The 12,736-nt window shown below is 38.8% G+C and overlaps 1 protein-coding gene across 1 annotated transcript; it reads right to left on the bottom strand.

Moving 5' to 3' along the window:
• Positions 1-288: 288 nt before the first annotated feature.
• On the bottom strand, positions 289-11,620 carry sptlc1 (serine palmitoyltransferase, long chain base subunit 1). The gene is made up of 15 exons (XM_056403838.1): positions 11,526-11,620; positions 9,824-9,931; positions 9,651-9,745; positions 8,541-8,634; positions 8,279-8,351; positions 7,707-7,839; positions 7,433-7,562; positions 7,251-7,340; positions 5,903-6,010; positions 5,107-5,202; positions 3,815-3,911; positions 3,602-3,656; positions 2,481-2,598; positions 2,324-2,397; positions 289-902 (listed from the first exon to the last, which is right to left on the bottom strand). The coding sequence occupies exons 1-15, from the start codon at positions 11,577-11,579 to the stop codon at positions 809-811; spliced, it is 1,419 nt and encodes a 472-aa protein (XP_056259813.1). The 5' UTR covers positions 11,580-11,620; the 3' UTR covers positions 289-808.
• Between the last annotated feature and the right edge of the window lie 1,116 nt (positions 11,621-12,736).

Below are 12,736 nucleotides of genomic sequence, written 5' to 3'. Positions count from 1 at the left end.
AAACCTTTAGCTCTTTGTCTTGCAGACGGGCACATTTTCTAGTGAATGCAGCACTTATTGCAGTTTGCATGATGTTGCTGCAATCAGCACTAAAGCAGAACTCTGCAGGGACCAGTGCATTGAGTAAACCAGCATCCAATGACAATGGTCTGCAAATAGGAAACCCAGAATATTTCTACCTCTACATTTGTATCTGTTTGAGCTCTGTTTGTGGAAATGACACAGTTGGTTGGTGGTCTTGTCAAAATATGAAATGACATGGAAGCTAAAACACACACAGACAATCACTCAGTTTAAATCAGATATATTTACATTTCATGTAAGTAAAGTGGTGGGAGGTGCAATGACTTCTAACAAAAGAAAATGAGCATCAAGTGAAAAACAAAGAACAAAAAACTCCAGTTGTAAAAATCAGCATCTATTTGAGGTAAAACAACCATGGTGTACAGTTCATGTACAAACAGACTGAAGAATATTAAATAAAACAATAAGCTCAACGTCTCCTCTTTGGTCAGTACAAAAGCAACAGGTCATTTGGTCTGTGAAAATCAAGTCTAGTTCTCACTGCAGTGGTTTTCCTTTATTAGTGACAGTGAACTGCAGAGGAGCCACACTTACATTCAAAATAATACACAACATGTAGTTTGATTATGACACATGATACATGAGAACAAAGGCAACGTCTCCAGTAAGAACATGGATGGGAGTGTGTGGTCAGGAGTGTCCCCCTCACAGTGACGTCCTACCCAGTCCACCGAGTGGACTCCAGGTAAAGCTCCAGTGATGTCAGCAGTGGCGCTACATTTTTTCACTTGAGGACGGCTGAAGCTGCTTCCTGGATACAGGACACAACCTTCTGGACATCGTCCTCTGTCTGTTCGATGGTCACCACCACTCTGATGCTGAGGAGACAGTCACACACAACAATGAATAAATACACAAATGACTCTACCTTTACACCAATACTACATTTTCACCTTTTCCAATGTAAAATAGCATAAAAGATTCACTCAACATTAGAGATGTTCTGATACCTGAACATGTGTATCGGCCGATACCGATACTGGTCTGATAACATTAAGTTAAAAACAAAACTTTAACAGCTGTATACTGACAGAGTTTTAGGGACACATTGAGGGGAACAAAGAAATCTAAAATTACGAGAAAATAATTGTAAAATTATAAGAATAAAGTCGTTATATGAGAATGAAAAATTTTGAGAAAAAAAAACATTTTTAGGAATATAACCAATAAACCAGTTGAAATAACAGTCAGTGTCAATCTGAGCTGCTTCTGGCAGCTGCTGTTTGTCTGTGTGACAGTCTCTCCTTATCAGTGAAACCTCTGCTAAAGTAGAACTTCATAGGATGCTCCACGTTCCTCATTTTAAAGCTTCAGATTACTTCCCCTCTAAAATAACACACAACCTAAAATTACAACTTAATTCTCATAATGACTCTTTTTTCTTGAAATTTTCAAAAAATTTCTGACTTTATCTTTCCTTAATGTGGCCCTAATACTCATTAGGTAGCTAACCCTGTATGGATTGCTGTCATTGTTGTATGGCTCAGGTTAAACCCTTCGTAAAACATGAGCGACATGTTATACTATTGACTGGAAATCAATTCTTCTTCGCTGCTCTAGAACAGTAGCTGCCAGTTGTTGCAGAGCACAACTTCTTGTGTAGGCTACTGTTTTAGAGCAGTGAAAAAGAACTGACTTCTGGGAATACTGCAGTTTTATTCAGGTGTGAAACTATAAAGTTCAATTTTATTATATTTTCTGCGTTAATACATGAGCTTTTACAAAAGAGAAAGATGGTTGGATTCCTACTGAAGATATAAATATCATTTGTTAAAAACTCACAAATGTAAAGTTTCATTTATAAAAAAAAAGGTTCATTACTTCCTGGAACAACAACTTTTTTTTTAATGACAGGAGGAAATAGTGAATTTGTTAGGGACTCACCCACATTGGCAGTTCTAGTGTATGAGAGACAAAAACAACTACTACAACTACACAGTATGTGCTCATGGTTATAAAAGACCATGTAATGTCATGGGGCTCATTGACTGACAATGGAGCTCTATTGCACAGAGGAACCGGATATATCAGCGTACGGATACACACACAAAACCTGTCAATGTGTTACATTCACTTTTGGGTTGCAGTTTTAAGAAGTCATATAACAGACTGAGAGGACACAGTGTGTGTGGTACAGAGGTGAGGGGTTAGGATTGGTGTAAAATACACAGATGTAAGAAAGAACTAGAGGAGACACAACACAGTTTGATAAAGTGCACAGTCAGGTAGACTCTCTCACCTCGGTGGGGGGAGGAAGCGCTCCTCTCTCTCCAGGTAGCGAGCGAGGGTCAGAGCCACACGTCCTTCCAAACACTGACACAGAAAACATACTAAGTAACAGTATCTGTTTAACACTAACTTATTTGTCATCATATGTGGATACAATCAGGACTTACATGATCTACAATGGAGCGCAGCAGCTGCATGTCAGAGTCTCTGGACCCTGTACTCCTCTCCAACTGTAAGTGAAGAGCCGGGGCGAAAGGTTCTCCCACTAACTTCAGACCTGGGATCCTGTCACAGAGACAATCGAGGAAAACAAAAATCATGACATGATTTAACACTGACAAACTGGGACGTTGAAAATCATTTCATAGTACAGTGCTAGGTGTGTCTCCTGGTGCCCAGCAGCCAACATCCCCTGACTGGACACTTCATCCAGAAATGACAGGAGAACGACCTTGGAATTAACTCCAAAGGTTGAGGAACTTTGGGGGGTGTGGTCTGCAGTGCTGAACATTTCAGACTGGTCGAGTGCTCCCTGCATTTTATTTCACCCGCGATGTTTAAAAGTCTGCAGTGAGCAAGCGAGTGCGCAACAGGACCACAACAACTGGAGTGTGGAGGGCTGCCACCCGTCATGTATAATACGAGATCGTCCTGTATTTGAAAATGAAATGCTGCGTCCTGTATTGAATATATACAGGAAGCATTTGTCCTGTATTTTCATTCATGTTATCTCCTCAAAGTGCTGTGAATGATGTAATGTCAAGTAATAATTTTGCATCACCTTCATGGGACTTTAGGCCGCAGTGGAAATGCAGACAACAATGGGCCACAGGAACCTTTTAGTTTATACATAACCTGCAATTCTTTTTTTGAATAAGAAAAAAAATGATTCATCATGAAACAAAAAAATAAATGTTATAGAACACATTCAATTGAACTTTCTGATACAACACATGCGCACTGATGTGCAGGACCATGTTGTTATTAAGCTAAAGACTTTTTGCAGTAGATTTGTCTGTGGGCGTGATAGTGTGGACACACGGTCATTAATAGTCGGTCAGCAGTCCAAGTCTGGACCCGGACCCCGTCCTATCTGGGCCTGAACCTGTAACGTATTAATTATTGATATTATTAAAGTTTGACATTTCTTCTTTAATCAGCGCAGCTTCTCTAGCCGTCAGGGCACTGATCACATGATGCTACTCAGCCAATCCAAACATACAATATTCAGTGGTGCAGGAAACTGTTCAGCACTTACAGAAGGGCCAGAAAGTCCAGATCAACTCACCCCTGTAAATACTTGTAAACATGTTGACACTTTTTCCTCAGGACAGCAAAAATATCTGCAACACAGGAAGGATTGGGAACAGATCTGAGAACAGCTTCTTACTAAAACATTTTTCTAATCAGCAAGAATTAGAAATGGAAGGCCTTTCTCTGATAACACCTCGTCTCAAAACACAGATCTGCCCAGAAACAGAACAGGGCTCAGAGCTCGTACCTGGATCCTCCTCCATGATGTTCAGAGCTTCAATGGCAGCAGCAGCCAACATGGGAGGCAGCGACGCAGAGAAACAGTAGCCCTGACCTGACAGACGCTACACACACACACACACACACACACACACACACACACACACACACACACACACACACACACACACACACACACACACACACACCATTAGGATAAGTATTTTGACACTAATCCCAGAAAAATTTATATTAAAGTAATAACCACCAGAGTATTGGAATGCCATCTAAATCAATATTTAATGGATAAATAAATACATAAATAAAATAAATACAGCTACGAAATAAATCCTGAAATAAATCCATTATGTAATAAATGTAGATAAAAGTAAATATAAATATATAAATTATTTATTTTCCATTACACATTAACTAATAGAAATAAAATAAATAAATTAAAAGGTCATTTTAAAAATAAAGCTATTTATCTATGTATTTATTTATTCATTCATTCATTTGTATAGCTATTTATTTAATTATGAACTCACATATATATATATTTATATGTGATATATATATATATTTATACATGTATTGCCTAATTTATGTTTTCTATTTACTTTTTTCAATTGTTTTAGATCTTGCTGAAGAGTTTATTTTCACTGTTAGCATGCTAGCACGCTAGGCACCTAATGCCTTACAGGTAATTAAATAGTCTACATTTGAATTAATCTGGTCTAACTTCATTCACTTGTCCATATTTTTTTAATTTTTTCCCCCAAAATGAATTTGATTTTATAAATTTGATAGGATTTTGATATTGTGCATGTAGAATCGGTTTAGTGTGTATGTCCTTTTAATGTATGAAAGATCTGATCTGTTCCACATCAGTTTTGCTATTTGGAATGCAAAAACTTTGAGGCTCAAATTGTGAAACTGCTCAGAAAGCAGAGAGAGCCTTATAACTCCAAGAGGACAAAATTTGTGTATTGGTCTCTAAAATAACTGAAAAAATTAAATTAAAAAAATCAGATACAGATGATCTCAAACTTTCAATACAGCAGTAGATTTTCTCCCAGTGGACACTGACCGGTCAAACACAAGAGGCTTCCTGGCTCTTGGAATGGAACGCAGCCATCACTAACGTTACTAAACAGCTGTGATTTCCTGCTATGACAAGGATCTGTATCAAAGTGTGTGTCTAAGTGTTCTACTAAGCAGTGACACTGTATTTACTTGATTATCAGTATAATTAATCCTAATGATCAGACACTTTCACAGTCATTTAACATGTATCAATAAGGCTTATGTTGTATTTACCTGGTGGTCGATGACAAAGGAGCGTCCACAGCAGAAGCCTCCGATGGAGGCCACAGCGTTCTCCATGTTGGCACTGATCAGGTCGATGTCGTCTATCTGCACGGAAGCAGAACAGACGCCAGAATATTCACTTCATGTTTTCAGATTTCAGTTTACTCTGGATCCTGCGTCATCTCATTTTGTTCATTGGAAAAGTTTTAAGTATTAATTTGCAATAAATCATTACTACAAATAATGAATTCAACCAATGTATCGGCTGACATGCTGCTGCACATTAGAGGAAGACACCTGCAGGCATGAGGCTGAGAGCCAAACAGACTGGGCTGTTTTTTTTTAGTTCAGCTATTGACCTATTGCTCTAACTGTGGCACAGCTCCTAACAGACAAATGAGAGTTAGCAGAACATTTGTACTAGGGCTGCTAAATTATGGCAAAAATCATAATCAGGATTATTTTTGATTAATATTGAGATCAGGATTTTTCAACATGATTACTCATTGACTTTGTAAACATCACACATTTATTGAACTTTAAAAAAAAAAAAAAACTTTTTGTCTTTTTAACAGTGGACTTTCTTCAACTTTAAATACAATTCAAAAAAATAAATCTGAAAAACAAATTAAAAATAAATCTAAAAAATTAGATAAATAAATAATATATCTATATATACAATTAGCCCTTATAAAACCCTTATAAAATATAAAAAATAATAAAAAATAAATGAGATCAAAATAAATAAGATCACCTACAACACATCAACCCTGGCAGCAGCTTGTTAACATCTTGATTTACTCACATCAACCCCAAAATGTTCTGTGACTCCTCGGCCGTATTCTCCCAACACACCAAAGGACAGACTCTCCTCCAGGAAGATCCGCACCTTGTACTTGTACTTCAGCTTCACCTGGAGGTCGCACAGACATGAAGAATGAAACATCCTGGAGTCGCCACATCACACACATCTTCCATGTTTGTGAGTAACTGTCTTTAACACAGAACGGCTCACTCTACAGACTACGCTCTGAACACACAAAGCCCACAGTCAAGACCCAAAACCCTCTAATGACCACTGGAGTCATTAGAGTTTTGGTCTCTAGAGCTAATTTCCTCCGTCATGACAACGGGGTGTGTGTGAATGCAGAACTGCTCCAGAGACGTAGACGCCGGATCAAAGTTTGCTTCAGAGTTTTCACCGGGTGAACCAGCTGATCATGCAGATGATGTCACAGGACTAAACTGTTGTAGAACATCTACATTGCTTAATGCAATCAACATCATGTAACCAATTTTAGTTCCTTGCTTTTAAACCACTGGATCTTCTACAGGCAAAGGATCCTTCAGTTCCATATTTTAATTCATTCTAAATATGTTGTACACTTCAAATGATATTAGTTTTTGTTCTGCGGGTATTTTTTTAAGAGGCCAAAAGACCCTGTCCACAGCAGCGCAGCACTCAGCTCCTGCTGCTTCACTCCTGCAGGTGATACACTGACTATATATTTATTTTTTTCTTTTATTCACTCTTGTTTTTTTATATAATTTTCCTTTTTTCACTTTTTAATTTGAATTAATATTAGTTATTACAAATTAATATTAAAGTATATGAATGTTTTATGTTTAATATAATTGATGCGTACATAACAATTTATTATTAGTATTATTTTCTGTACAGAGACAGCGTTTGTGTTTTCTTCTTCAAGGTTTGTTTTTTTTTGAGAGTCTGAGCTAAAAAATCTGATTTCTTTATGCATTGTTGCATCCTGAATAAAAAGATTATTAAAAACAATACACTGACTATAGATCAGTGCTTCCCACAACCCCGTGTCAAATAACATGAACTCTCACTTTAAGATATTTTAGTAACAATAGGAGCTCTAAACTCCAAACCGCAGTTGAGTTGAGTTGAATCCTTTACCTGAGTACGACCCTTTGTGGCTGAAACATTATCATTTCCTTTGTGCTGATTGTTACACAACACCTGCAAACGTATGAATGTGCATTTTCCTCGTGATAATCACTAAATCACAGTTCCCTTGACAGAAAGTTACATAGGGATTATAAGCCTGACCAGTTCATGAATCAATGAGATGAGGTTTTACGGAGTATTATCAGCAGCCTTTGTGGTCCATTAGTTTTCTGTTTACCAGTTCGGGGAGAGGACAGATGTCTGCAGTGTTCATGTAGAGCCCCTCCACCACAATGAACTTCCGCGTCACTCGAGCTTTACGAGGATTCTGCAAAAGAAAGAAAAACAGAGAGTGAGACACACAGCGTTGATAAAACAGAGTGAGGACACTGTGACGGCCACTCTCAGCCCTGCGCTGACCTTCTGGTCCTCCAGCTCCTGCTCCTTGAGCAGCCTCTCCAGGTCCTCCATGTCGTTGTGTTTGAAGTATTTGATAAAGCTGCGGGACGCCTGGAGACCCTTCTGAATGGAGAAGCAGGCGGCTTCATCCCTGGACACACGATCAATGACACAATATCGAACATAAAAAGGCTGCAGACCTTGGATGTGTTTGTCTGTGTGGAACAAACCTGACTGACAGTAACTGGACAGGGTGTATTTCTGCTTTATACAAGTGAGCAGAGACAAAGCTTACACAAAGATGATGTCCCCCCTCTTGGAATAGGCAGGGATCGCACTAGCAATTGTTGCAAAGCCATAAGAGTAGATGATGGCCTCTTCTGTTTTCATGAATTTGGCCAAACGACTCTCCAGCTCCAGGTGAACATCTTAGGAGGAGAAACAAGACACTTTGTTTGCATTCAGTCAGGCTGCAGAGAACAAAGAGGCAAAGCTAAACCTGACGTATGAAACCACTAATCATTTCATGATGATTTTCTATTATGAATAATTAGTCTCTGGTTCTGTAGTGGGTGTGGTGAAGCTGGCTCTGTGTAGGGAAAACACTGTGCTGCACGACAAGACATCAATATGCTTTGGAATGTATTTGTTTGACTGAGCGAGGCCTCAGCCGATCGCTGGCTTGTCTCAGATCAGCTCTGCCCAGGCTCCATCAGACACTGGAGCCAGATTATCCAAACTTGAACAAACCTTTTCAAACATATGCTGAACAGCCTTTGTGTTGTCTACAGTCTATTACATGATCTTGATATCAGGTGGTAGAAAGTTGATAGAAGAAGGAAAGCAAGAAAGAATCTTTTTATTCACCAAAAGTTCCATAGAAGCCTCTTGGACCACATGTGCCCACACCATATTTCTTCAGTGATGCCAAAGCCTTTTGCTGTTGTGAGGAGGAGAAACAGGAAATGAAAAAAAAACACAAGTACAACTATTATAACAGCTAACTGCCATTATTATTAGTGATGAGCTACTGGACACATGAATTTCCCCTCAGAGATGAATAAAGTTGGTATCTATCTGTCTGTCTGTCTGTCTATCTACCTATAGGTAATAATTGCTAAGTACTGACCTTAACCCGCTCGTTGTCAAGGAGACCAAGGAAGTTAAATGATGCAAAATTAATGCACTCTTTCCCATTGATGATAATCTTGTGGCTGGGAGGTCTGTAAAAGAAAACAGTGTTTAAATGCTCTGCGAACACAGTTCGGACCACAGTGCACCAGCTACATATTACACAAGCACCATAACAGTGTTGTGCATTAGTCTGATTATTTTACACCACAGTGCTCTGAGCAATTTCCAGGCAGCCACTGGTTCTCCATTCACTTCAATGAGGTATTAACGTCAACTTAATGATGTTAAGTTTCAAACAAGTTCATTCTTCGCTGTGACAGTAGATACGACCCATGAGAGGTGAGAAAAAGCACCTTTGTTTTTTCTGAGTTAAGAGTTTTTTTGGCAAATGGCACATGAACTGTTGGGAGTTTTCTATCAGATGCAGAAACACCGGTATGGTGACTGTTGGGCAGAAAAGCAAATGGCAAACAGACACAGAGCAAGTATCTGGATTTGAAACCAGCGCTATTTAAACACGGGTTTAGGACTGGATAAACACAGAGAATAACAGCAGAGTCAGAATGGAATGAGATTAACTTCAACAGCTGATAAACTGAGAGACTGACAGAATAAACCACTTCAGTGTTTGTGAGTCTGATGGGATTCCTTTACACTTTCTTTTTTAAGATTTGTGACCCAGATATGTAGAGAGCTGGACATGTTACTGCTGGTTCTCTGTGTGTGTGTGTGTGTGTGTGTGTGTGTGTGTGTGTGATCATGGAAAAAGGTGGTCCTGGAGACACCTACTTTACTACCACAGAGGTGGATTTAAAGGAGCTATTTGTAAGTTTTGCTATTCTTACATAGCTAATGTTAGCATTAACGGGTGTTTACTGAGGCCTGCCAGTCTTGCTGAGAGCTTCACCCATCGTTACAACAGATTCTAAATATATATATATATATATATATATATATAATAATTTGCCAGTGTGAATTCAGATAAATGCTGCAGTACAGGCTCATCTCAGTGTGTTGACAGTTTTCTGAGAACCTCGTGGACACTTGGTTTCAGCCACTATGTAAAAGCAGTAGGTAAGGCAGAGAAATGAACTGGGGGTTTTACCCGGTGACGACATCATAGTTGAGGGAGGGGTGGTCTTTGGATACGGGAGGAACCAGAGGCTCTGGCTGCCATTCCTCAATCAGGTCTTCTTTCTCCTGTAACATGGAACCACATGACATCATAAGTTTGGTGACACATTGACACAAACACTGCTGTATGTTTAGTGAGGTTACCTTCTCTGTCAGTTTATAGGTCTCATGAAGTTTGTAGGTCTTGGAGAACAGGAGTCTGATGATCCACAATATGAGGATCCCCTCCAGGATCAGGTGGTAAGCAGGAGCCTGAGGTAGACAGGGACATGATGATTGTGGTGGACTCAGAGTGTCTACATATTGCCTTTTCATCAGTCACATTTCCTTTGATTTTTTGCCCCAGTTTCTTGTATCTGTACAAATTAAGCATGTTCCCTATGGAGAATATGATTACAGGCCGGGGTGTGTCAGTAGCACCACAATGCTTCATTTATGGTCTGTTGTAACACATTTTACCTTTTCATTAAAAAACTGCAGCTCCTGTGATCTGAATATTGCACTTGGCCATATTGCAATTTCAATAATATTTTGATTAATTGTTCAGCTGTACTATCAATATGAAAAAAAAAAAACCCACTGAAAACTAATCATCACTTTAATGTCATTTGTGTGTCAATAGACCGATTGATAAGAAACAATATAATAGTGATTTAACCTGTGTGTAAGCACAACTGTACAGGACTTAGGTACAAGGTTAGTTCAACAACAGACCAACACATCAAATGAGAGCAGTTCAACAGTTTGTGTGTGGACAATGAACAGCATTTCCAGGTTTAGCTGGCTCAGCGTGGATGTAGCTAGCTAACGGGCTTACCTACATCAGTCTACAATAAATCAGAAGCTTAGAGTAGTGTAGACACCTTGACATGATTTCCACAAAATATTCCACGACGATGTGACTTCACTTGACCAGCTGTTCAACCTCTAATTTATTCTGAAGTGAAATTGTTCTGTGGAAAAAGTAAGTTTCCATTTAAAAGGAGGGAAAAAAGCTCAGATAAGACATTTAATAGGGCTTTAATTTTCAAATTCAACATCAGATTGTCCTGATACGTGACAGTCTGAGATGGTGGACTATCATTCTGACTGAAATGATGATTTAGAAAGATGATGATTAATTTTTTTGTTTATTTTTCATTTATTTATTCATTACTGACTATCTGACTGACTGGGAATTATGTTTGATTTTGATCAGTTTTACACGCCGTATACCGTTACCGTAATGCCAAGTATAGACAGGTACAGCAGACCAAAGTGGGGGCTAGCTTTACCGTGTTCCTGCTTGACATTTATTATATACAGTCTGTGACTTCACCGATTTCGCCATACAGATACTGTCAAACCTAAACTAACAGTTGAACAGACTTGTAAGAACAATAACATCCCTGAATGTGCTTCTGTACAATTCTGCATTTAGTTTCATCCATATGTTTGTAGTACATGACTTGATCTCGCCAATGTTGACGTTCACCAGGCAGCAGGAGGAATAAAAACATGTTATAACTCGATATAACTCGTGTAATTTCGATATAACTCGTGTAATTTCGATATAACTCGTGTAATTTCTCAGTCTGAATACTCTTTTATACTTTTAAGGCGAACCACAGACGAAGCTACGGAGTCAACTTCCTTGTTACTTTGCCTCTCGACGCTGAGTGGTCCGTACGTGAACGGTAACACAGGCAGCAGATGATTGGCTTCGAGATTCAGTCAAACACCTTCTCTACGCCACGGATGTTTCCTGACCGAGAGGTTTACAACTACCGTCTAACACAGAAAAAGTCTACTAGTAAACTTCAGGACATAATTATACTAGACAGACCGGCAGAGAGGAGAAACTTACCTCATAAAATGCTTGCACCATTTCCACCAACACCCATTGCTGTCCGGACGCCATGTTTAGCTTCCTTGTGCGACGTCATCAGTAACGTTCAAGTTCTACAAGAATAATCGTAGATGAGAACAACATCTTTACCGGTGTAGATTGGCAGAGAGCATGGCTTTAAAAAAAAAAGTACATAGCATTTCACACAATATATACCCAGCAAAATTATATTATTCCAAATTTCTAGGCATTGAAAACAATTGTAATTTTTTAAAGATAGGATAAGATGTACCTTTATTGAACCCTCTGTAGAGGAAATTCAAATTGACACAGCAACACCAAAGAATAGCAGCACAAAGGGAACATATAATAAAGAAATGAAATAGGAAAAGAAACAGAAACATAATCTAGAATAAATAAGATAAATTAGAAATGCTATATACAATAACATATAAAATGCAATGTAGGCTTTTCTGTACATGTGCAAATATAAAAAGTAATATAAAGAATTTAGTGGTAGCCTATATATCAGTTTAATTTTGCTATGTTGGGGGTTAAGCACTGCAGCATCCCTCCATCCATCCATCCATCCATCCATCCATCCATCCATCCATCAATCCAATAGCTAATGTTATCTACCTACCCACTCTATCTTACTGTTACCTACCTAAGCTAGTGTTAACTAGGCTAACACTAATTATGCTGTCAACACTTACTGAGAATTCAGCCAAGAAGATCCCTCTTAGTGTCACTTCAGCCTGTTGCAGAAAAATGCATTTTACAATTGCTGACATTCAATCACAAATTTGATTTCATGTAGAGTCAGTACTGTCTCTTCAGCTGGTCCATAGAATACAGTTCTAACGTGAAAGGCTGTCTGTCATGGCTGCTGCCAGCTTGTCTAAACTCTGCCCAAGGTCTCACGCCCACAGCCGTGGACAGTGTCTGTTTTTAATTTTGGCAGTGATGAAGCTTCCTCCCTCTCACCTCCTCTTGAAAACTAATGACATAACTTTGCATTTAGTTTTGGAAGGTTTATGCTGCCCTCTGCTGGACAGCACTGACATGTAACACACCTCTTTAGCTGGAATCTATCTGCTGTATAGAGAATCTTTGCCTAATGCGGCTCCTTTAATCTCAATGACATGTTCTAGTATCTATAATAAAATCCTGTGATCGATCGGTGTCAAATGCAGCACTTAGATCTAATAGGACAAGTATAGAAGTCT

Source organism: Seriola aureovittata, chromosome 18 (genome assembly GCF_021018895.1).
Source record: "Seriola aureovittata isolate HTS-2021-v1 ecotype China chromosome 18, ASM2101889v1, whole genome shotgun sequence".
Lineage (NCBI taxonomy): Eukaryota > Metazoa > Chordata > Actinopteri > Carangiformes > Carangidae > Seriola > Seriola aureovittata.
Note: the sequence above shows the minus strand (reverse complement) of the source record. Positions and strands in the feature narration are given on the sequence as shown.